General features: G+C 45.1%; 2 protein-coding genes across 7 annotated transcripts in view; one reads left to right on the forward strand and one right to left on the reverse strand.

The window, feature by feature from the left end:
• The window catches only part of SLC3A1 (solute carrier family 3 member 1), a 67,530-nt gene extending 66,231 nt beyond the window's left edge, over positions 1-1,299 (forward strand). For both annotated transcript variants that reach the window (XM_063918372.1, XM_063918371.1), the window contains exon 10: positions 687-1,299. In XM_063918372.1, the coding sequence (XP_063774442.1) occupies positions 687-1,127 (441 nt within the window). In that variant the 3' untranslated portion in view covers positions 1,128-1,299. The remainder of the gene's footprint in view (positions 1-686) is intronic.
• The window catches only part of PREPL (prolyl endopeptidase like), a 180,007-nt gene that overhangs the window by 59,096 nt on the left and 95,541 nt on the right, over positions 1-25,370 (reverse strand). For 4 of the 5 annotated variants that reach the window (XM_063918366.1, XM_063918368.1, XM_063918365.1 and 1 more), the window contains exons 13-14: positions 25,210-25,336; positions 23,377-23,462 (exon numbers count right to left, since the gene is read on the reverse strand). In XM_063918366.1, the coding sequence (XP_063774436.1) occupies positions 23,377-23,462; positions 25,210-25,336 (213 nt within the window). Of the gene's footprint in view, positions 1-18,011; positions 19,740-23,376; positions 23,463-25,209; positions 25,337-25,370 lie in introns of those variants that run through there. The other variant, XM_063918369.1, reaches the window with a different exon arrangement.

The raw sequence follows: 25,370 nt of genomic DNA on the forward strand, positions 1-25,370 counted from the left end.
ACTCTGACCTGGCTCAGTTACTCCCTGTCTGCTTCTAGATGAGGCAGCTATCCTCCCTTTCCTCTACATCACAGAATCCAATTGATGTAGAGCAGTGATGGGGAACCTTTGCACTCCAGCTGTTTTTGAACTACACATCCCAGCATGCCCTGCTACAGTTTTAGCATGGCCAAATTGCAAAACTGTAGCAGGGCATGCTGGGATGTGTAGTTCAACAGCTGGAGTGCCAAAGGTTCCCCAACACTGCTCTACATCAATTGGATTCTGTGAGCCGGCAGAGTATGACCAAGAGTTGATGGTTCCATGGAGTGTCAGCATGCGCTAATTTGGGTGTCACTAGCAAGGATCCCTGCAAAGTGCATTGAAGTACAGTAAATAATGCACATATTCCACGGTGTTTATAGCCGCGTCATTGTACAATTTTGGCTTAAATAGCCAATTTAGTTTTTCATGATAAAAATCATGTAACTGGTTTTAAAGAACCACAATATTCTCAAAATTAGATCCATTTTTAAATCCTGTCTCATTCACTCAAATTTGGAACAAGCCTTCGTAGACGGTAGGGAAGCCCATAAACCCTGCTTTCAAGCATCAAGGGCAAGGTCTGCAATCATGCCAAGGTGAATGTATAAAATGCCCCGCGTTCTAAGCAACATGTCTAACATTATATTCTATATTTCTTTTAGGTTCAGAAACTGAAACCAGATTCAACCTTAAATTTGTATCGAGATATAACCAAGCTGCGATACGATGAATTACCCCTTCACAGGGGTTGGTTGTGCTATGCTTGGAATGATGCCAATGTGTTTGCCTACGTTAGAGAAATAGACGGCTTAAACAAAGTATTTATGGTGGTGCTAAACTTTGGGCTTCAGGCATCTGTAAATATTAAGGGCCAAATTCCAGATCTTCCAGCACAAGCAAAAATCAGATTAAGTACAATATCTGAGAAAAACGGGAAAACCGTAAACACGAACAATATTGACACAGAACGAGGGGAAGGTCTGATATTGGAGTACGGAACAAACAAACCGCTGCACAACACAGAGGCGTTCAAGGAGAAGTGCTTTATTTCAGAAAAAGCATGCTATTCCAGTGCATTTGACTTACTGTACAAGAATTGCTGAAGAATACACAGATATATTCTTCTACCATATTACGAATCACAATTACTGTTCAACCTAATTTGCTCATCATTTATGCTGCAAGGTACACACTTTATGGAGCAATATAAATAAACCTACATATTTTGTACAAATGTTTGGAAGAATAAAAATAAAAACATGTTTGGTTACTTTAGACATTGTGTGTGTGTGTGTGTGTGTGTGTGTGTGTGTGTGTGTGTATGTATGTATGTATGTATGTATGTATGTATGTATATATATATAGCTGTGGAAAAATTTATATATAAGACCTGTCTCGCGCTGACACTATGTGGAGCTACACCTTAGGGAAAAATACTCCCTGTTAGACGGGGTATAATGGTTATGAACAGCAAAAAGGGTGTTTCCCCAGGGAGCTTGTGATCTAACTAGGTATGTCAACAAATTTATCACTTATACAATAAAATAGTCACAGCAATTTTGTCATTTCTTCAAGGAAGATCAATTGTATATTGACATATGATTGAATTGAATTGTTACCAACATCAATATATGTATGAAACATTGATTGTCTTTCTGGATTTAATGTGATACAGCTCATTTTTTACTGTATTTTATAAAAATAAATAAGTCTATTTCTTATGACTATTTTATTGTATAAGTGATAAATTTGTTGACATACCTAGTTAGATCACAAGCTCCCTGGGGAAACACCCTTTTTGATGTATATATATATATATATATATATATATATATATATATATATATAAATAAAATATAATTGGTTAGTTGTTTTGTCCATAAAACCACTGCTTCTTTATTCATATTTTATATAGTAGCAAAAAAATGAAATAAAATAATGATTGTATAAAAAAAAAAAACAACTGCTGCACACCGGACAACATTTGCACCATCCCAACTTTTTAAACATCCTGCTTCTATAATGCATGGCTTGCGCGGGACATCAGTGCCTAGATTGTGACATATTTTATGCCTACAGAAAAACAAGTGTAGGCAAGTCTCTCAAGTAGGGAAGCCAATCCCGGGCCATTTTTTCAATCCCGGGTATCGGGATTGAAAAATGGCCAATCCCGGGATTCCCGGGATACCCGGGATTGGCTTTTACCTAGGTGGCCGCCCCCTCGCCCCACCCCGCCCCGCCCACCCCACACATATAACTCACCATACACCGGGGGCGGGCGGGAGGGGAACACCATGTGAACGCTGCTGGCATCTCCCAGCAGCAGCTAACAGCGCAGCGTGACCTCTCACGCAGCGCTGGGGACCCGGAAGCAGGAAGCCGCACAGCGTTTGAGCGTCCTGTGGACGCTCAACGCTGATCCCTCAATCCCCGGGATTGGAGCTTCCAATCCCGGGATTGAATCCCGGCCATTTTTGGGCCTAAATCCCGGGATCCCGCCGATCCCGGGATTGGCCACCATACTCTCAAGTATCTTGGAGGGACATGGGAGCTGAGAGATGGGAGAGGAGTTAGAGAGGTAGGGTTTATGCTTGAACAGAGAAGGGAAGATACCAGTAGATATATTACAGGTTGAGTATCCCATATCCAAATATTCCGAAATACGGAATATTCCGAAATACGGACTTTTTTGAGTGAGAGTAAGATAGTGAAACCTTTGTTTTTTGATGGCTCAATGTACACAAACTTTGTTTAATATACAAAGTTATTAATAATATTGTATTAAATGACCTTCAGGCTGTGTATATAAGGTGTATATGAAACATAAATGAAATGTGTGACTGTAGACACACTTTGTTTAATGCACAAACTTATAAAAAATATTGGCTAAAATTACCTTCAAGCTGTGTGTTTAGGGTGTATATGTAACATAAATGCATTCTGTGCTTAGATTTAGGTCCCATCATCATAAGATCTCATTATGGTATGCAATTATTCCAAAATACGGAAAAATCCGATATCCAAAATACCTCTGGTCCCAAGCATTTTGGATAAGGGATACTCAACCTGTACCAATTTCAGTTAAGGTTGGTATAAGCACAGAAGACAGAGCTTAAGTTCACATATTTTTAGTTGTCTACCTTACATTAATACATAAGATTTCATGTCACAGTAATAAGTAAAATTTAACAAATTAAAGATAAGGAGCAGAATTAAACAAAAATAGTTGTATTAAAAATACTAATAATTTATGCTTCCATATGTTTTTCTGTTATCCCATCATTAAAAATGTTGTATAAGAGACTTCCGGTGGGCGGACCTACGACTGGCCGCATTTTAAATAGAGCTCTCCATCCCCTTGCTTGTTTACAGCCTCTTAGGCGGATTTATACTGCACCCCAGACCCTCAAAATACCACGGGGCCTGACGGAGATAGAGGTGGGAAAGAGGGCACCATCACCCCGGCTCCCCACCGCCTCCATCCCCGGATTTCGGATGCCAGCTGTGGCGTCTGCTGCCCGCGGCCACCATTTTGAGAGTGGCCGGGCGCCCTGCTCCCCTCCTTCCCCGCCCTACCTGCTGCCCGGGACGAGCGAAGCGGGTGACTTCAGACGGCTCCCCGCGCCCCTGTGCTCCGGCTTGTGGTAGCGGACGTTGCTAGGCAACGGAACGGAGCAGAGCCTTCGGGGAAGAGACTCCGCTGGACGACGGGGGAGAACGCCGCGCAGGCCCCCCGCTACAGGTACAGCTCCTGTCAGCACCGGATCCCTCAGCTGAACCCACGCAACATACAGGTCACCAACAGTGTGCTCCCTGACATTGCTAGCTGCGTCCTGCACGATCCCCTTGCCCTGCTGCCTGAGACCCAGCCTGGTGCCTCTCACAGACCACAGGCACTATATGAATCATAAGAGCAGCCCTCCTATTCTGCTCCCCTCGGGTGAAGAGGGAATACTCGTACTCCCTACAGTCCTGCCTCCCTCCCACTTGTGCCGACACCTTTACCAGCGGAGAGAGAAGAGGGATCACTGATTCCCGCCTATCTTCCGGGGTTGCTCCGCGCTGACGCTGCCAGAACATATTTTATCCCATAAATGCTCCATCACTGTTTTCTGTGGCTGTGTGCTCACAACTCAACTGATTCACTACTCCCTACTTCCTTGCTGTGACGCGACATCCTTCCTTTTATTGCCATGGATAAATATGTGGCGAAGCCCTAACGAGGCGGTCGTGGAACGGCACCGGCAAAAACCAAAGACACCAGGGCCTCGACCGCCGCGCACGCTTACTCTCCCCCCTCCTCACCTAGCACTGATGTTCTGTATGGCGTGCTGGATCCTTCTAGATACACATTGGACGCGGTGGCCAGAGCGCAGGAGATCTCCGATATACTCTCCCCACTGTTGGACAAGAAACTTGCTGGACTAAAAGACGCCATAGATTCCACCATGACGCAACTAAAGGAACATGGCTTCCGGCTAGATGAGGCCGAACAGCGTGTCTCGACCCTGGAAGACGACCTCACTGCGGCCCGTTCCGTCGTCGATTCTCAAGCATCCGCCATTTCTGCGATGCAGGAGAAGCTTGAGGATTTAGTAAATCGTAATCGTCGAAATAATCTCCGTATGATCGGCCTACCGGAATCTGTTAAGCCTAGAGAACTATTATCCCTGGTCTCCACCTGGCTACCGAATGAATTAGGCTGTCAGATGGATGGTGACTCCATGACGATTGAACGGGCACACCGTATTGGCCCTGACTTTCAAACGGACCGCCACAGACCCCGTCCAGTCATATTCAAATTCCTCAACTATACGGATAAGGTCAAGGTGATGGAAGCGTACCGCAAAGCGCAGGGCCTCGACTATCACGGCGATAAGCTGCTCCTGTTCCAGGACTTTTCATACAATGTAGCCATGAGACGAAGGGAATTCTCCCCAGCTTGCAAAATACTGTTCGAGGAGGGTATCTGTTTCGCCCTGCTTTATCCGGCAAAACTTCGTGCTCAACACAATGGGAAGACGTACTTGTTTGACACGTCTTTGGCGGTCAAGACTTTTGCAGAATCACTACGATGTCCATCCTCACCTGCCTCCAGAGACAAGGACTAGTGTTGTAACTCCTCATGGTCCTTCTGGACTTGAGATGTAATTCATCCCTCCTATTGATACCATGTTTGGTAATGTATGGTTAATTGCAAGTTATTTCACTACTATGTATACTGCTGCATTGAATACTTTTGAATTTCACTGTTCTTGGGTAGTTCAACCCTTTCCTCTTTTTCCCCTCATTCTGCTTTTGCTCCCCTCCCCTCTTCCCCCTCCTCTCTTCCATCTGACTGGATTTATGTTCAGGATTTACGGTGTGTCCTTCAGACCGCCATTTTGGGTTCAAATTTTTTTTCTGGAAAATGGACTTATTGCAAAACATTGTTTACGACAGTTCTTATTGCTGACTGTATGGTACAGGAATGATTTTCTTAGTTATAGTTGGGTCTCCTTACTCGCTGGGATGGGTGGAACCATACGGATTATTTTGTCACTGTTTTATGTGTCCGTTCGAACGGGCATCGGTTAGGCTTCATTTGATATGGCTGTATCCTCGGTGACTAAATCAACCCTAAAATTCCTCTCTTGGAACGTAGGTTTACATACCCCGATTAAACGCAGAAAGATATTACAACACCTTAAACGCTTACGACCAGACATAGCAATGTTACAGGAGACCCACTGGAAGTCGGGGATCCTAATGTCCTACGGGATAGTTGGTTTCACGACTACAGATCAGCCTCGTTTACCTCTAAGAAACGGGGTGTGGTGGTCATATTTCACAAATCTCTCAGATACTCCATACTTGACACTTATACCGATGAGGAGGGCCGGTTTTTGTTTATAAAATTACAGCTAGAACGGGAACTCTACACTTTAGTGACCGTATACGCGCCCAATTCAGATCATAATGCCTTCTTCTCTGATGTTTATGTCCGACTTCAGGAGTGGGCGGAGGGCGGCCTGATAATGGGGGGAGATTTTAACTCCACACTTCATCCGACCCTAGACAGATCGGACGCATCTAATAGACGGAGTTACTCTGTACCGGCCTCATTACAATTCCTGACGACCTCGCTCAATTTGGTAGACCCCTGGCAACACCAACACCCTGTCGGGCGGGAATACACATTTTATTCACATCCACACACCACTTCCACTAGGATAGACTACTGGCTGCTCTCTGATACGCTGCTCCCCAGGGTGAACAAATCTAAAGTGGAAAATATAGTCATCTCCGATCACGCACCCACGTGGTTCACACTGAAGCTACAGGCTCCCACATTAACCTCCTTTAACTGGAGATTCCCTTCTTACTTGTACTCATCCCCCAAATTTACGTCTTATCTAGAGACAAACTTCATACACTACACTAAGGACAATGCACAACATGTAGACGATATAAATCTATTCTGGTCTGCCTCTAAGCCGGTGATGAGTGGCTACGTCATTGCGTATGTCGCGAATAAACGTAAGAAACTTAATCAACGTTATCGTGACTTGGGCCTGGCGCTTACTAACTCCTATGCTGCGTTACTGTCCTCCCCGACAGACGTTAACCATAGAATTTACAGTGAGACTAAACACCTTTACGATACTCTTTGCACAGAAAGAGCCCAATACGCCTTGGATTTTCAGAAGCACAGGTACTTTAAATGGGGTAATAAAACAGGTAAACACCTTGCAAATGTGGTTCGTAGTCAACGCCCCACTACCCATATCTTCACACCGGCCCTCATCTGTCCTCCGACCCGGCAATTATTGCTGACTCCTTTTTAGATTATTATAAGGAATTGTACACGGCCCCACTGGATGATCCCGTTGGAGGCATGTCCTTTCTTCATTCGGTTGACTCCCCTACATTGACTGAAGATGACCGGAGTTCCCTTATGGAACCAATCACTGACTTGGAACTCTTGACGGTAATAAAGCAATTAACTAACGGTAAATCCCCGGGCCCAGATGGCTTAAGTGCAGAATATTATAAATTATTACCCCATGTCACGCCTCACCTCCTGTCACTATTTAACTCTATTATATCTGGGAATGTTGCCCCTACTACATTTAATCAGGCACGTGTGATAGTGCTGCCGAAGCCGGGGAAAGACCCTACCCTAGTTCAATCGTATCGCCCAATCTCCCTCTTGAACCAAGACTTTAAACTCTTAACTGCTCTTATGGCAAATAGACTACAACTAATACTGCCCAAAATATTACACCATCTCAAACCGGTTTCGTAAAAGGGAGGTCATCAGTACATAACATCAGACAATTGATAGCAGCGTTGACCACATCAGCTCAGGGGGACATCTCTGTTGGTGAGCTACAATGCTGATAAAGCATTTGACTGTGTATCATGGTCACACCTACTGAGGGTATTTCATTGGCAAAGATTTGGAGCCGATTTTGTCAGACTCTTTCGCACTATATATGCTTCCCCGACTGCATTCCTCACAGTGAATGGAATGAATACCGACACTTTCACATTACATAGAGGCACGAGACAGGGGTGCCCACTCTCCCCGCTCCTCTTTGACCTTGCCCTAGATCCGCTCATCAGACACTGTTATCTCAATACCACCTGGAATGGGGTCAGAGTCGGTACCCATGACCTTAAGGTCACAGCTTATGCTGACGATTTATTACTATACTTCTCTAACCCTCAGGTGGCGTTCCCTAGCTTGTTGTCCCTGTTGTCGACCTTTGAATCGATATCTGGATTCAAAATTAATAAATCAAAAACCGAGGCTTTAGCCCTGCACCCTCGAGCGACTCACAACTGGAATAACCAGTTTCCCTTTCGTTGGGCTAGTCAAACGATCACGTACTTGGGGCTTCAAATACCCATTAATCCGGCAGATCTATATAGATGCAATTTTCCACAAGTCATCACGCGCACCTTAGCTGACTTCCAGGCCTGGAAACACCTGCCCCTCTCCTACTTGGGAAGATTCCAATTGCTTAAAATGATCACCTTCCCGAGACTACTATACCCTATACAAATGTTACCTTTACTGTTAACTGATGCAGATTTGAAGATCCTTAACAGGGCCTTTACTGAATTTATCTGGGCAAATAAAAAACCCAGAATCTCACTATTTAAGCTGTGCCAATCGCAAGCGTTGGGCGGAGTTAATTTACCTTGCCTTAGAAGTTACACGCTAGCCGCAAATTATCGTTATGCTGTTAATTGGATACATGAAATGGAGGTATTTGCCAACACCGGCTTGGAGCAGGCTTTCTGTCCAGAGATCCCACTAGTCAGTTTACTACATACACGTCCGTCCTCTTTTCCCACTCAGGTAACAAACAACATCCTACTAACGTCTACTTGCATGGCATGGAGACGAGCACGCTCTAGGATAGGCATTTCTAGCTGCAACACAACTTTCCTTCCCCTATCTCACAATCCAAATTTTCGTGGGACAACTGTGCGAACCACGTTGACAGCCTTGTCAGCCCAGGGTATTAGAATGTCATATCAACTGATCTGTCGGGATAGCTATCAGGTGCGCACATATCCAAGCCTCTGTGAGGAATTTCCACACCTTACTATTCCATTGTTTGTATACTTTCAAATCCGCAGCTGTATCAATAAGTCACTGACCGCCATGACAGCGGAGGATAAGTCTAATAGTATATAGACACCACTTTACAAGCAACGCCTAGGGCGCACCACTCTACAGCATTCCTTTACACATTCCTCAAGAAAACCATAGACTGGGAGAACACTTAATCGGGAATGACTAAATGGTCGTTAGACTTCCCGACAATTTCTACCTCTGCCATGCTCACTGCATTTAACAGGATCAACAAAATTCTCATATCAGCGTCATACGCTGAGATGAATTACCAAATCCTACACCGCTCTTATATTACACCGAAATTACGGTTCCAAATGGGCACGGCCTCTAATTCTAAGTGTTTTAAATGTGGTGCACCTGGGGCAGATATCTATCACTGCTTGTGGAACTGTCCTGAAGTTAGTAAGTTTTGGGGTTTGATACAAGCCTATATTAAAGATAACCTACATATTGATTAAGTGGCTTCTCCAGAATGGGCTGTTTGGGACATGCACAGCACATCTACTACCCTTAAACTGTCACGTGGCCAATGCATGCTGTTAACTAAAATAGCAGCTGCGGGCAAAAAGACCATCCTATCGCAATGGATAGCTACTGATTCGTTGTCCCTAGCTTTATTTCTACCGAGATTATCTTATTTGTTTCACATGGAGTGGCTTGAGATGTTGATCGACAAAGAAAGTAAAATTAAAAAGTTCTTTGACATTTGGCTTCCTTATGTACGAACACTGACGGAGGTCGTTAGGAATCCTCTTCGACAAGCTATATCACACACTACCTGGTACACCCTGGAATTACTTGCCATGGGTCAACCTCCTTTTTAGGAACTCTGAGATCTGTTAGGCACAGACATTATAAGTTCCCTAACTAATATTATATACTTCTGTATCATATCAGGTTATTCCTTTATTGTTTTGTCTTCATGCCGTATATTGCTATTATGTTTTATGCAATTGTCCAATAAAGTATTTAAAAAAAAAAAAATGTTGTATAAATGAGATTTCTGATTACGGTTGTTATAAATTCTGCCACAGGATTTCCCATGATTTACTTCTCCACTTTGGCTTCATCTGATGCCTGTTTGTCCCTCACTCATTGCCTTTTCTTGCATTTACAAGCCCTAACAAAAGGCACGTGGCTACTCTAATGTGGCCTACTCCAGGATATTAACATATTTGGCTGTGAAGATCCTGGCATGTAATTGCTAACACAGGTGTGTGACCTTGTTTGCTCTGTCTGGGTCCTGGATAAACCATCATCTGATGTTGTGTAAGGATTACATAATTCCTTATGCTCAAGCCTTAAATTGTTTATTTCTTGAGGTCATTTTTCAATTAGCAACAAATTTATTAACCTTCTCCTATCCTTTCATTTAACTACTGCTCAGTGCTTGCAGCTGCTGCTTCTTATCCATTCATTATCATCCAAGTTCTCCATTCATACAGCACAAAATCTGTAGTTTACCAACACTGTACCAAACAGCAAAGGTAAAGCAGAAATGTGCAAAACTGTCCGTTCTTCTATGAAAAGGAGTGTTATGGTAGACTTACCATAGTTAACTCTTTCTGCGAGATACACTGGGTTCCACAGGAAATACATTGGGGTGTAGAGTGGGATCTTGGATCCAGATGCACCATCAGGCAAAGCTTGGACTGTCCCAGGATGCATTGGGACCGTCTCTATAACCCCGCCTCTAGGCACTGAGAGCTCAGTTTCATTAACCAGTCCAATGCAGGAGCAGGTAAAAGAGAAGGCTGATGTTAGTCACAGAACCACAATCTCACGACAGGATAGGGTACCAGAGGCTAATGCCATACAACCCAAAGAACCTAGTTGCGTGAGGGTGGGCGCCCTGTGGAACCCAGTGTACCACGCAGAAAGAGACTTAACCATGGTAAGTCTACCATAACTCTCCTTTTCTGCAGCGGGGTACACTGTGTTCCACAGGGAATACATCAGGGATGTTCTAAAGCAGTTCCTCAAGGGAGGGGACGCGCCTTAGTGGGTAAGAGAACCTGGCATCCAAAAGAAGCATCCTGGGAGGCGGAAGTATCAAAGGCATATAACCTAATAAACATGTTCACTGAGGACCACGTAGCCGCCTTGCACAATTGTTCTGGGGACGCCCCATGGCGGGCTGCCCAAGAAGTTCCAACAGACCAAGTAAAATGGGCCTTAACTGCAGCAGGAGCTGGGAGCCCAGCCTGTGCTTAGGCATGTGCAATCACCATTCTAATCCATCTGGCCAAGGTTTGCTTATTCACAGGCCAGCCACGTTTGTGAAAATCAAACAGTACTAAAAGGACATCTGATCTGATGGAGGCAGTCCTCTCCACATAGATACGGAGAGCCCTAACCACATCCAAAGAACGTTCTTTGGGAGACAAATCCGAAGAGACAAAAAGGTGGTCATTCCGAATTGTTCGCTCGTTGACGATTTTCGCTATGCTGCGATTTGTTGCTAAATACGCATGGTACGCAGCGCACATGCGCTTGGTTATTTAACTAAAAACTTAGTTTTGCTGTTTTTCGTGCGGCGCTTTTCAGTCGCACTGCTGATCGGTGAGTGATTGACAGGAAAGGGGCGTTTCTGGGTGGTAACTGAGCGTTTTCCGTGAGTGTGCTAAAAAACACAGGCGTGTCAGGGAAAAACGCGGGAGTGTCTGGAGAAACGGGGGAGTGGCTGGCCGAACGCAGGGCGTGTTTGTGACGTCAAACCAGGAACTAAACGGACTGAGCTGATCGCAATCTGTGAGTAGGTCTGGAGCTACTCAGAAACTGCTAAGAATTATTTAGTAGCAGTTTTGCTAATTTTTCGTTCGCTATTCTGCTAAGCTAAGATACACTACCAGGGGGCGGTGGCCTAGCGTTTGCAATGCTGCTAAAAGCAGCTAGCGAGCGAACAACTCGGAATGAGGGCCAAAGGCCAGAACCGCAATCTCTTGGTTAAGGTGAAAAAATGACACCACCTTAGGCAAATAACCTGGGTGAGTTTGTAGAACTGCCCGATCCCAGTGGAATATGAGAAAGGCGCTTTGTCCTGTCGTCCACCCTAAGTCCGACACCCGTCTTGCAGAGGCAATAGCCAGCAAGAACAGGACCTTGGCTGTGAGCCATTTAAGGTCCACTGATTGAAGAGGTTCAAATGGAGACTCCTGCAGGGCATTCAGCACAACAAACAAATCCCATAAAGCCACAGGGGGGACATAGAGAGGCTGAATCCGAATAACGCCCTGAATGAACATCTGAACATCAGGTATAGATGCAATTTTTCTCTGAAACCAAACTGACAAGGCAGATATATGAACCTTGAGGGAGGCCAGACAAAGACCTAAGTCAAGGTCTCTTTGCAGAAAATCCAGTATCCTGGAAGATCTGAATCTATGAATATCGTAATTCTTCTCAACACACCAAAGTGAAGTAAGAATTCCAAACCCTATAATACATCCAGGCAGACGCCGATTTGCAGGCTTTCAACATCGTTTGAATAACCGCCTCTGATAATCCTTTGGCTCTCAGGAGTGATGCTTCAAGGGCCACACCGTCAAACCCAGTCTGGCCAGGTCTAGTTAGAGACAAGGGCCCTGTACGAGGTGGTCTGGTCATGAGGAAGTAGAAGGGGATGCCCTATCGGTAGACCCTGCAGGCTGAGAGCCAACGCCGTCTGGGCCATGCTGGAGCGACTAGAAGCAGCAGTCCCCTTCCTGTTTGAACTTCCGTAGAACCCTGGGCAGGAGTGACACTTGAGGGAACACGTAAGGCAGCAGAAAGTTCCATGGAATTACCAGTGCATCCACAAATGCTGCTTGAGGATTCCTTGTCCTTGATCCAAAAACCGGAACCTTGTGATTGTGTCGAGACGCCATTAGGTCTACGTCCGCTAGACCCCACCTGTCCACTACGAGTTGAAAGACTTCTGGATGAAGACTCCACTCTCCGGCGTGTATGCCTGGTGACTGAGGTAGTCCGCTTCCCAGTTTAGGACACCCATAATGAACACTGCCGATATACTTGGCAGATGGCGTTCTGCCCAACAAAGGATTTTTGACACTTCCTTCATAGCCATGCGGCTTCGAGTGCTGCCTAGATGGTTTATGTATGCCACTGTCATGGCGTTGTCTGACCGTACCTGAACCGGTCTGTTCCGTATCTGAGGCAGGGCAAGTGATAATGCATTGAACACCGCCCTCAGCTCTAGGATGTTTATTGGGAGGAGTGATTCTTCCATGGTCCACCGACCCTGAAAAGTGTGTTGCTCTAACACCGCTCCCCATCCCCTCAGACTGGCATCCGTCGTCAGAAGGACCCAGTCGGGGATCCAGAAGGGATGGCCCCTGCTCAATTGCTGCTACTGGAGCCACCAGGTCAGCGACAAACGAACCTCCAGAGTCAACAAGATCCTTTGAGATCTGATCCGATGAGGCCGGCCATCCCACTTGGCAAGAATTAATCATTGCAGAGGGCGGGAATGAAATTGAGCGTACTCCACCATGTTGAACGTTGACACTATCAGGCCAAGTACTTGCATCGCTGAGTGAATTGATACTCTGGGATAACGGATGAAGTGTTTTATCCTGTCCTGGATTTTCAGGACCTTGTCTGGATACGGAAATAGTCTGTGTGTGTGTCCAGGAGCGCCCCTAGGTGCACCATGCTCTGAGTGAGTACTTCTTCCAATTGATCAGCCATCCGTGAGCTTGTAAGCAACTCACCGTCAATTGTAGATGACTGAGGAGGACATTGTGGGAACTTGCCAGAATCAGCAGGCCATCCAAGTACAGCAGGATTCTGACTCCCTGGAGATGGAGGTGCGCCGTCATCACGGCCATAATCTTGGTGAAGATCCGAGGAGCAGTGGCCAGTCCGAATGGCAGAGCCTGGAATTGGTAGTGACTGTCGCCAATAGCAAACCACAGGAACTACTGATGCGATATGGCAATAGGAATATGCAGATAAGCATCCTTTATATCCAGGGATACCATGTAATCTCTGGGTTCCTTCGCCAGCACAATAGAGTGCAATGTTTCCATATGAAACTTGGCGACCCATACAAATTTGTTCAGTGATATGTGGTTGAGTATAGGCTGAAAAGACCCATTGGGTTTCTGCACAAGGAACAGGGTCAAATAATAGCCTCTGCCACGCTGGGATTGAGGTACCGGCACAGACACTCCTGTACTCAGGAGAGACTCTACCACCGTTTGTAGAGCCTGCGCCTTCAACGGATCCGAAAGGAGTACCGTAGTGCAGAACGGATGAGGGGGACGCCTTTTGAAGGAGACAGCACAAGCGTGAGAGACATCTTCCAGTACCCAAGCGTCTGAAGTGGTCTTTAACAGACCTGGGCAAACTGTAGAAGTCTGCCTCCCACCATGGAGTCCCCCAGGGGAAGGCCCGCCCTGTCATGCAGCAGGCTTGTCTTGTTTCGAAGCAGGCTGACTGGCTGCCCAGGACTGTTTTGTCTTGGGAGCACAAGACTGTCTGGGGTAAGACTGACCCTTGGCTTTCCCTTGAGGTCGAAAGGAACGAAAACTGGTAGTCTTCGCCTTCTGAGCAGAAGGATTAGTAGGAGGAAGAAAAGCAGTCTTAGCAGCTGCTAATTCAGACACTATTTTATTCAGGTCCTCTCCAAATAAAATGTCCCCAGTAAAGGGGAGTACCTCCAAGGTCTTCTTGTCCAAATCCACTTTCCACAACCTTAACGACAGTATGCGGCGAGCAGGAACAGATGTGGATGACACTTTGGCTGCCAGAACCCCCGCCTCAGAGGACGCCTCCTAAATGTAATAGGCGGCGGTGCATATGTGAGACAGTTATTGTCTGGCCTTGTCAGGAATCTCCTCGGGCAGCTCATCCTTTAAGGCCTGAACCCACGCCTCAATACCGTTTGCAGCCCAAGAGGCAGCTATGGTGGGCCTATGAATGGCCCCTGCGAGGGAATATATAGACTTCAGGCATCCCTCCACACGCTTATCTGTTGGTTCCTTCAGGGAGGTGACAGGCAAGAGTAGACGACACCACGAGACAGTTGACATGCAAATCCACCGGCCGTGGGTTTTCTCATTTACCACATAACTCTGCATGGAGAGGATAGCGAGCCAAAGCCCGTTTGGGGAGCGGGAATTTCTTACCTGGGGTAGACCAGGGTTCCTTCCTGATGTCCACAAGATGATCAGAATGGGGTAATACAGTTTTAACCACCTTCTGTTGTTTAAACATATCAGTTTTCTTGGCCAATGTAGTGGAATCTGCATCGGTAACACATGATTCAGAGTCTGACAGGACCGTATGCTCCCCCTCCTCGTCAGATGAAACATCAGATTGTGCGGAGGAAGCAGCCCGCTTAGAGGACCCTGAGACATGGCAGTGACCTGCAGTAGATTTCTGTCTAACCAAAGACTGATTTAACTGTTGCAGCCGGGTAGACAAATTTTCCACCCAAGGCGGATTTACTATAGGGACAACTTGTGGTGGCAGTGACACCGGTGGTCCCACAGGGGGGCTAAACGTTCCACCAGAGTCCTCAGGAGGGTGGTGAACATAGCCCAGGGTGGCTCCATTGTAGTTATAGAAGCTGCAGGCTGACTGGGAGGTGTATGACATTTAGCAGACCATCATACAATACCTCCCCCTCAGGTAAACCTCTGGAGCATACCTTGAAACTTACAGGTGCTTCCAGAGTTTTACTGTTCTATTGTTAGACATTGTAATAAAGCAAAAATTAGGCTATTAGTACGATGAAGCCAGAGTACACAACTTGCGGACAAAGTACACAAACACCGTCAGAATACACAAACTTGTGAACTAAATCCTGGTGTACGTGACTGTAACACAGTAAAATATCCGTATAGCGATAGGTACTGTGTACACTATATTAGAGGACCCTGACACACCTAGGGGCTAATTCAGACCTGATCACTGCTGTGTGTTTTTGCACAACAGTGATCAGGTCTGAACTAAGCTTGTGCCGGCGCATGCCAGACAGCTGACGGCTGTCTTAGCCCTGCGATCGCCTCTGCCTGATTGATAGGCAGAGACGGTCGCTGGGCAGGAGGGGGCGGGCCGGCAGCATTTGGCTTCCATTTAGGGGGTGCGTTCTGGGCAACACAGGCATGCCCGGACCTCTGGGGGGGCAAGCACCAGCAGCTGCGTGACATCACACGCAACCACGGCAGCGACGAGTTACTCCCTGCCAGTGCGCAGGAGCTGCACTGGCTGGGAGCTACTATTCAAGTACAAAAGCGCTTTGGTAATTGTGCGGCGCGGCAGGGCCTGACATGCGAGGTGGACTAGCTCTGTGCTGGGCGTCCAACCGCATGTCAGGGAAGCTGATCGTAGATGTGCTAAATTTATCACATCTACGATCAGGTCTGAATCGCCCCCCTAGTCCCTGTGGGTATAGAATATATTGATAGCTACCTTAGATGGGATACACATGAGAGTGAAAGCATACAGCAGGTACAGGCACACACAGTCACAGGCAATGCAGAGATTATTTTAAACACAATAAAACTGCACTGGACTAGTATGTATGTGTGTGTATATATATATATATATATATAAGAAACACAGCGCAGTCCTGGACCGGAGGTATATATCAGAAAACGCCCCTATTGGTAAGGCTCTGTAGTACCAGCAGTGAGGCCCAGCATAGGGGAGTCGGCACTTGACCTGTAGCCGCTTGCCAGGGCGCCATCTCACAGATTTCCCACCCTGGAGCTGCCTCACACTCTCTCTCAGTGCCTGACAGACGCTGGGCGCCATCTTCTGAGCATAGCTGAAACTGGTCTCTGGGATTGCAGGGCAAGGTCTCCCCTGTGACCTGTAAAGCCGCCTGTACACAGCGCTGAGACTTTACAGACACTTGAGTATTCTACATGTCTTCTTACAGACAGCCTTAGTTAAGAAAGAGTGTACCGATTACAGAATATATTGCACGAGTAAGTACACCCGACCTGTACTCTTATGCCCTGGTGGATATGGTGGGGTCCTTGCTCGGTAACAGTGTCCACGCCAGCGTCGCAGTCCGTCTCCCTAGACTGCGACAGGAACGCTATTTAGTGGAGGATCCTGCCTGGGGGACCCTCCTACCTCCTCAGCAGCCACGCGAACCAGGAGAGCGTCTGCGAACGTGTGCCTAAGCCGGAGCAACTCCGCCGCAAGTACCCAGGATCTGGGCCGTGGTAGTATGCGATGCCGCTTGGGAGGTGACGGAGACGCAGCACTAAACGTCATCCTGACATAACAGCGCTACGTCCCTTGAAGTCTTCTATAGCTTTTTCAGGGCTGCCCAGTGCAGCCCGCCTGTTAGGTGACCTACTGCCTGCAGGCACCACCGAAACAGAGCTCTCAGTGCCTGGAGGTGGGTTATAGAGGAGGCCCCAATGCATCCTGGGACAGTCAAAGCTTTGCCTCTGGATCCAAGATCCCACTCTACACCCCGATGTATTCCCTGTGGAACACAGTGTACCCCACTGCAGAAATCCGATTTCCGCTAAGCTAAATTTTGATTATTTTTATTAAGGTACAGTAAGTTCTTATATTACGCTCACCCATACGGATTAATGTGGTATATTTTGTATCGATACTGTTGACAGAATTAATTGAATCCAGCTAAACCTGGGTACACATTGAGACCGATGTGTATTTGGACGATATGGCAGCCAACATATCGTTACCACAATACACATCAGAACGTTCTAATGAAGGACGGAATGATCACTGTTCCATCCTTCATTAGCATACACCATGTTGCTAGCATTATTGCTCAGTTGGCCGTGCATCAGGGCCTACACGGCGATATCGCTAGTGACCACGGGCACCCGCAAGCCGGGCATACACAGTGAACAATATGCCCGATATGTCTTTCCGATTCGTCCAGAAACATATCAGACAGATAACGTCTCAGTGTGTTCCCGGCTTAAGTCACAAAATAATCCTTCTAATGAAGTTTTCATCACATCATCATCCACATGATAAAGACTATGGCGGGATTATTATTATTATTATTACATTTTATTTATAGGGCGCCACAAGTGTTTCGCAGCGCCGTACAAAGGACAGTACAGGGAGACAAAACTTAGCATAACAGTAAATAAATAACAAAAATGGAGTGCAGGTAACAAAGAGCAACACAATTCTCAAAACATAATACAGCTTAGATGTAAGTAGCGAAGGAGTAATCATTGTACTACTTGGGGCTGGCGGCCATAGATAGAGATGAGCCTTTACCAGCAGGAGAGAAAGCAGGTAAAGATGGTCGCTGAGTGAAATGTGTCAAGAAGAGGGTTTAGACAAGAGGAAAGAGGGCCCTGCTCTGAAGAGCTAACAATCTAGTGGGGAGGGGCAACAGACAGATGACATGAGGTGCAAGCAGGTAGAAGCCTGATGGTGGTATGCGAGCAAAGCAGAGATGTCCAAGGCATGGGGCAGGGGGATGGAGGAGCAGCCTAAGGACTAGGTTATGCATTGGAGGGGTACGCTTTGATGAATAGGTGGGTTTTCAATGCCGTTTGAAGCTTTGCAAGGTCGGGGAGAGTCTAATGGAGCGGGGGAGCGCATTCCACTGAAGGGGTGCAGCACGGGCAAAATCCTGAACTCGTGCATGGGAAGCAGTGCCCAAAGCAGAGGAGAGGCGACGGTCATCAGCCGACCGTAGTGGACGGGAGGGAGTATGAAGGGAGAGGAGGTTGGAGATGTAGGGAGCAGTGGAATTAGAGATGGCCTTGTATGTGAGGGTGAGGAGTTTGAAGAGGATTCTGTAGGGGAATGGGAGCCAGTGTAGATTTTGTTGAAGGGGAGTGGCAGAAGTGGAGCGGCGGGAGAGGGAGATGAGCCTAGCTGCAGAGTTGAGGACAGATTGGAGGGGAGCGATGTGGGAGCAAGTGAGGCCAGTGAGGAGCACATTGCAGTAGTCAAGTCGTGAGATGACCAGTGAGTGGATGATAAGTTTAGTTGCACTCTGGGAGAGAAATGGCCTGAAAATCATTATGGGATGTAATGAAGTCCTAGTTCGGTGGCCATGTGGGATTCCAGCCGAACTCGGACAACTTGGCATAGTTTAGCCTTCTACATGATTGCCAATTTAAAAAAAAATTCAAAGTTCGTCTGGCATCCCGCATGGCTGCTCAACTTGGACTTCATTACATCCCGGTCCATGTGGGAGGTTTTCTTGCTGCACTGTAACAGCTGATCCAAAGTTTAGCATTTTTCTATGCAATTATAAATGTTATATCAAACCTAACCTTCATCCTGTATGGTTCACATACTGCCTCTTCTCTCAGCTATGTTTAGAATAATTAAATTGGTGGATGATTATTGTTATTTTTTCCTCAATGGTCTGTGTTTATGTAGGTACATTTAACATCACACTGGCGTGTGGCTGCCTATTGTATTTGTTTTCTTTCTCCATAATGTTGCATCTATGCAGATTTTAAGATTACTGAAGGATGCTGACAAAATGAAAGTTTACCAGTCACAATAACAGAAGCGGACAACAATAAAATACAAAATGAAAATACTGAAGACCAAGTTCCTACATCTGACTTGCCTAGGTTCACGCTTAAGGGCCCCATACACTAGGACGATAATGCCCGATTTCATCCGGCCCGATATATATGATGAAATCGGACATTTTGGAGGGGTTTCCGATCCGCGTTCCCGTAAGCATCGGATCAGATCCTCCAGATTGAATGTGCTGCACATTCAATCATGTCCAACCCCGCAGACATGGCTGGGATCGCCCAAGATACATTGTATGCAAAAGGACAGCATACGATGTATCTTTGGCGATCCTGCCCCCCAGGAGGTTGCCGGAGTGATCACCGGCGACATGTCAGACAGACACGTCACGTAAGTGTATGGGGTCCTTTACATTCGCCGTCCTCGTGCCATCTCATCTTATACTTATTTTGATTTTTGGGGGAAATATTTTAAAAAATACAGAAATGTAAAATTAGGAAACATTTCTTTTTTCTTTCTTCAGTATTTATTTTTATTCACACAAGGTTCATTTTTTATGTTGGATTGTTTTCATTTCACCGAGGTTAAGCTCTTTGTGTAGAAAAGAAAGATGTATTGCCACCTGAAACAAGAAAAGAATACAAAATCACATAATTGTAGAAAGTTCTGGTTCTCTGTTTAAATTGGTAACCAAGACAAGGCAATTTGTGTTCTTTTATTTTTTGTTGGCAATGGAACGAAGAAGAAAGAATTTGCTGCTGTGATTGACTTAAAAAGGTGGGAACATAGAGGCAATAGATTCTTATCCCATTGCTGGCTCCCTTTTCACAATATTTTAGTTATAAACTTCAAAGCTAGTGTGGTAATCTCCAGGGACAACCCCAACTGCAGCCTACAGTATACTTAGATGTATCAAGCAGTGTAAAGGCTGGAGAAGTGGACCAGTGCAGAAGTTGCCCATAGCAACCAATCATTTTATAGAATTATTTTGGTAAATGTTATCTTGATTCTGATTGGTTACCATGGGTAACTGCTCCACTTTTATACTCTACTTAAGGAGGGAACTTAAGTAGTAGTCAGCATTAACACTGTAGGCAAATAATTCCCTGGAAACTGCTTAAGTGCCACAACCGTTCGTGCCAGGCAGTAGCACTGCTCAGAAGCAATGCACAGAAATGCACTCTCTTCAGAGTGACTGACTTAGTAACATAGTTTTTGAGGTTGAAAAAAGACAATTTGTCCATCGAGTTCAACCTATTTGTGGTCTCCTAAACTGTATTATTTTTACGACTAATCTTATCTTACCTGTTGTGAACGTTGGCTGTTATGTTTACCCCCCCCCCCTTTTTTTAGCTATAGTGCGTGATCTACCCACCATGACCCTGTATATCCTTATACATTAGGACTTTATCTAACCCATTCCTAAATGTATTGACTGAGTCTGCCATTTCTACTCTCCCAGGCAGGGAATTCCAAACACGTATTGTTCTTACTGTGAAGAAACCTTTTCACCTGTGTGCGAAATCTCCTCTCCTCTAACCTAAGTGGATGTCCGCTGTGTAGATCTTATCAAAAACAGATCCTCTGCAAGCTCTGAATATTGTCCCCTTATATACTTGAAAATGTTAATCATGTCCCCTCTTAATCTCCTCTTTTCCAGTGTAAACATGCCTAGCCTAGCAAGCCTTTCCTCGTATTCCAGCGTCTCCATCCCCTTAATCAGTTGTGTCACCCACCTCTGAACCTTTTCTAGTTCCAGGAGATCCTTTTTGTAGTATGGTGGCCAAAATAGTGTACAGTATTCAAGATGTGGCCTCACTAGGGATTTATATAATGGAAGTATAACACTAATCTCTTGCATTAATTCCCCTCTTTATGCATGCTAATGGTATAGATGTTACAGCAGACGTGACAGCAGGACCATGCAGACAGATACAAAGTACCTGGGCTTTTCCAGGGGCCCAGGAGTTCAGAGGATATGTAATTTATCCACACTAACCATGCATCATAAGGACATAATCCACTCTGGGGCATAGCTATGCCCCCTCCAGTGGTTATGCCAACACAACACCTGATACAGGTATCTCGACGGCCCTGATTTAGAGTACAGTACTATATAATGTGCAATTTCTCCTCTACTGGTGGAATCACCCTGTGCTACACAGGGACAAGTCACTCTAAACCCCCTCCTCAACAGTTTAGTGACCACCTGTCTTTTCTCCTCTACTATGAATGGCTGCACACTGGTATCAGCCCGCCAAGCAGCACAATAGGGAATGTAACAAAGCTAAATGCTGTCGAAGTCAAAAATATTACATAGAGAGAACATACAGACACATTATGAGTCGCTAAGCTTGCAAATACGCGCAGCGAGCACAGCAATATATGGTAACATACTTATTTACACAGACATGCCACAGACATAGATTCAACACATATTTCATACAGCACATAATTTGAACATATCAAGCGCCAGACATCATAAAGTTTCAAATTATATAATGGAGTAACATCATGTATGTGTATCATTGGAACGAAGCAAGATGGACATGTCGTTTTGGTATTAAAGCAACCAGATTAATGTGTATATCAATTTGATGCCTGTTATTAAGTTGTAGCTCATTGCAACAAGTAGATATGATTAAATGTATAAAAGCTAAAGTCATTCTTATTAGAACAATGGATTTCCTGGAAGACAGCATGCCTGACCAGTGGCTATCTCCTGTAGTTGCACCGTCAGGGCTGGACCTTGTTTGCATATGAACTGACCAGTGACTCATCATGAATGAGAAAGTTCCCTCTCCTAGACTAGTCTGTGCACTCCCCCAAACTACATGGTATATAGCTGATTGCAGACACAAGAGCTGGCTGTTCTCTTTGTCCCAGATGATGATGGAGATGCTGTCTGTCCAGTGGCTGCATGATTTTACAGAGAGAGAGAGAGAGTGATATGGAATGGAGACTTTATTTGAGAAAAATATGGTAATTGTATCGCTGGCCATGTATGTATTTGAATTAGTTTGTATTAACTGCTTACTGTGTAAATTGTAACCATGTAACTATATATATATATATATATATACTGTACATTGTGATATATTGAATACATATACTTTTAATAACAAATATATACATCAATGAGCTTTGGAACTCAGATAATATTTGGGTGTATTGTTTTCTCTTATGGGATGCAGTGTGTTGCGATGTATAGCGCACATTCATAGCACATGGTAATAAGATGCGCAGGCGTCCACAGTATATATTAGAGCGGGCATTTTAAATATTTGTTAGAAAGCAATTTGACATTCACAATGCCTACATAATATTCTGTTTTTTTCTCTCTACTTGGTTTACTACCTGCTTAGTTCTATTTACTATGTTATAATGGGAGACTGTGATACTTATTCATATTTAATTGAAGTAAAAAAAGATCGATATTTAATACTGATTAAGAATTGCAATGAAAAGGAGCCTTGACTATTCGTGTTCTATGAAAGTTAATTCAGCTGTAAACTTGGTGACAACCCTGTGGTTTTTTTTTGGGTCAAAACAATGATGGGTCTACGTACCAAGGAGCGCAGTGCTCCTTTGCATGGTAGAACCAGATGTGAGCAGTTTGGGTGGTACGCAAACCACCGCACATCGGATGGAAATTCCAAATAGCAGGATGAGAAATATGTATACTAAACCGCTGCATAGTAAATTTCCCCATGTCCGTCAGTGAAGCCTCTATACGCTATCCAACAGGACACAGTCAGCATCCTGACAGACTGGATGCTGGCCGTCATTAGACAGATCCCGGAATCCCTACACCACACGGAATCCCGGCGGCAGAACACAAACCGCTGACATCCGCATTGGGGTGAGGGTTAGCAATAAGCCCCCCCCCCTTCCCCCAGGCTTAGCCCTAGCCGCCACCCCACTATCTTATTCTTAGCTGCCACCCCAAGTGGCTTAGGGTAGGAGGCAGGGGAGGGGTAAATTATCTACCCATTCCCTGTCGGCATTTTCAAAGTCGGGAAGCCGCAGTTGCTCATGTGATCGCTGGCATCCCAACCACCGGCATTCTATATCACATTCCTATCCAACATAATGCAAAATAAACCAGATTCAGTTCTCCAAAATTAATATTAAAAAGAGAACAACTACGGCAATAGCATATTAGAAGTTTATGCTATCAATAGTTTCAAATATATGTTTTAGTTTGGTAATACACAAACTGATATAATGTCCAACTGGGAGTGTACTTTTTAGGTTACCTTCTGCAAGGAATCTTCCCAAGACAATGAATCACAGTGACTGCCCCCAGGGCGGACATCTAGCAGTATATTAGGCATTTTACGATCTGAAAGCATATTGTAACAATTTGTAAATATATCTTCTTGTACTACACAATGCAGTTTAGAGCTTACAAATAAAAGATGGAACACTAATTCGTCTGTTAATCACATTTTACATAGTTATGCCAAAATAATGTGGATCCTGAAAGATTACCCCCACGTTCTGTTACATCATTCATTTTAAAGTGTTCAGTGTCAGAGGCAGGAAGTGTTAGGATTTTGGCGATGTAGCCGCTAGAGCAGGCTTGTCAAACTCACTGTCATCCAGATGTTGTGAAACTACAAGTCCCGGCATGCTTCACCAGATAATCAGTGGAAGGTATGTTGGAAAAGCATGCTGGTACTTGTAGTTTCAAAACAGCTGGAGGGCCACGAATTTGACATGCCTGCGCTAGAGTCAAAGCAGAGGAATCGGTATGAAAACCCGGCTGTCGGGATCCCGGCAGCCGAAATACTGACGTCGGAATCCCCGACCTCAAGCACAGCGTGTCCCCTTGAGGGCTCGCAACGCTTTAGGCTCGGAAAAATATTCCCCCTCGGATGGTGGAGACCATCCAAGTGGGAATACCAGGCTACGGTTGGGATTTTGACCGCTGGGATTTTCCCTGCTGTCGGGATTCCGGCGTCGGGAATTTGACTGCCAGGATCCTCTCGTTCGGGAAATTAACTGCATCCTAAAGCATGCATTTTAAAGCCAAACCTACCTGCAAATGTTGTTCTTTTGCCAAAACCCCAATTGTGGGTGTCTTCACGGCTCCTGGGGGTGGGATGGTGGTGAATGTGTCTGATTTTTTTGTGCTTTAACCGTGTACCTACTATGACTTCTTCTCATCTCATTTATTTTATACTGATGAGTCACTCCTGCAGTTCTGGAATGAAGCTCGGTGGCTGAAAGTGTTGGAAAGGAGGGCGCACAAAGGCAAACCTGTCCCACAATCAGCAGCAAAGATTGATTGATTGCTTGGCCATGCCCACCACCTTGTGCTATACCCTACCTGTGATGTGGGACTTTAAAGGCCATTTGAGGTTACAACAAAATGAAAAACACAACAATATGACACCCACATTCAACATTTAATGACAATTTAGTTATTTTCAACCAACAGACAATTGGTCTGATACACTCAAAACATTAAATAAGGTTGGCTGAGGGCTCACAATGACAAAGGTAGTGGTCATCAACCAACTGTGAAGTAGCAAGTTTTCTGTTTACTTTGTAAGCAAATAGTTCTCAGACCCCAGATTATTTGAGTGCTTATTCCGCTCCCCATACCCCCACCAAAAAAAAAAAAAAAAAAAGTGGTTCTTCGTAGGATGTTTTGTATGTCTAACATGGAAACAGGGAACAGAGTCTTGGGAGTATATTTACTAAAGTGCAGGTTTATAGAAGTGGAGATGTTGCCCATGGCAACCAATAAGATACTACTTATTTATCTAGCTCATTTTAACATAATCCATTTACTAGCGAAAGAGCATTGTTACTGCACTGTAAACTCTAGGACAGAGCATTATTTTGTTTGTTTTTTATTACACTGGTTATTCATTTATTTATGTCATTTTGTGAACCTGTTAGGTATTTAATTGCTGCTTGTGAGATCAAATAAAATATTCACCTACTACTTCTGAAGGGACTAAATTTATAGCGCTCAGCTATACCCACAACATCACGGCCCTTTTTAATGTCCTGGTATGGACACTTGTACACCAGCTTCATTTTAACAAACCATAACATATTTCAAACCTTTTAATTACCTGGTAAAGTGGAACTCTGGAAATAATGTACTGCTGCCGTCCTAAGTTTTTTTACATATCGTAGCAATCCATGTAATGGAACGCGTTGGTCATTTTCATAAGCCGTGATTAGGACTGAAGGATAGTTCTTAGAGGATGAAAATAGCAAATTTAATCAGATT

The sequence above is a fragment of the Pseudophryne corroboree genome, chromosome 4, assembly GCF_028390025.1.
Source record: "Pseudophryne corroboree isolate aPseCor3 chromosome 4, aPseCor3.hap2, whole genome shotgun sequence".
In the NCBI taxonomy this organism is placed as follows: Eukaryota; Metazoa; Chordata; class Amphibia; order Anura; family Myobatrachidae; genus Pseudophryne; species Pseudophryne corroboree.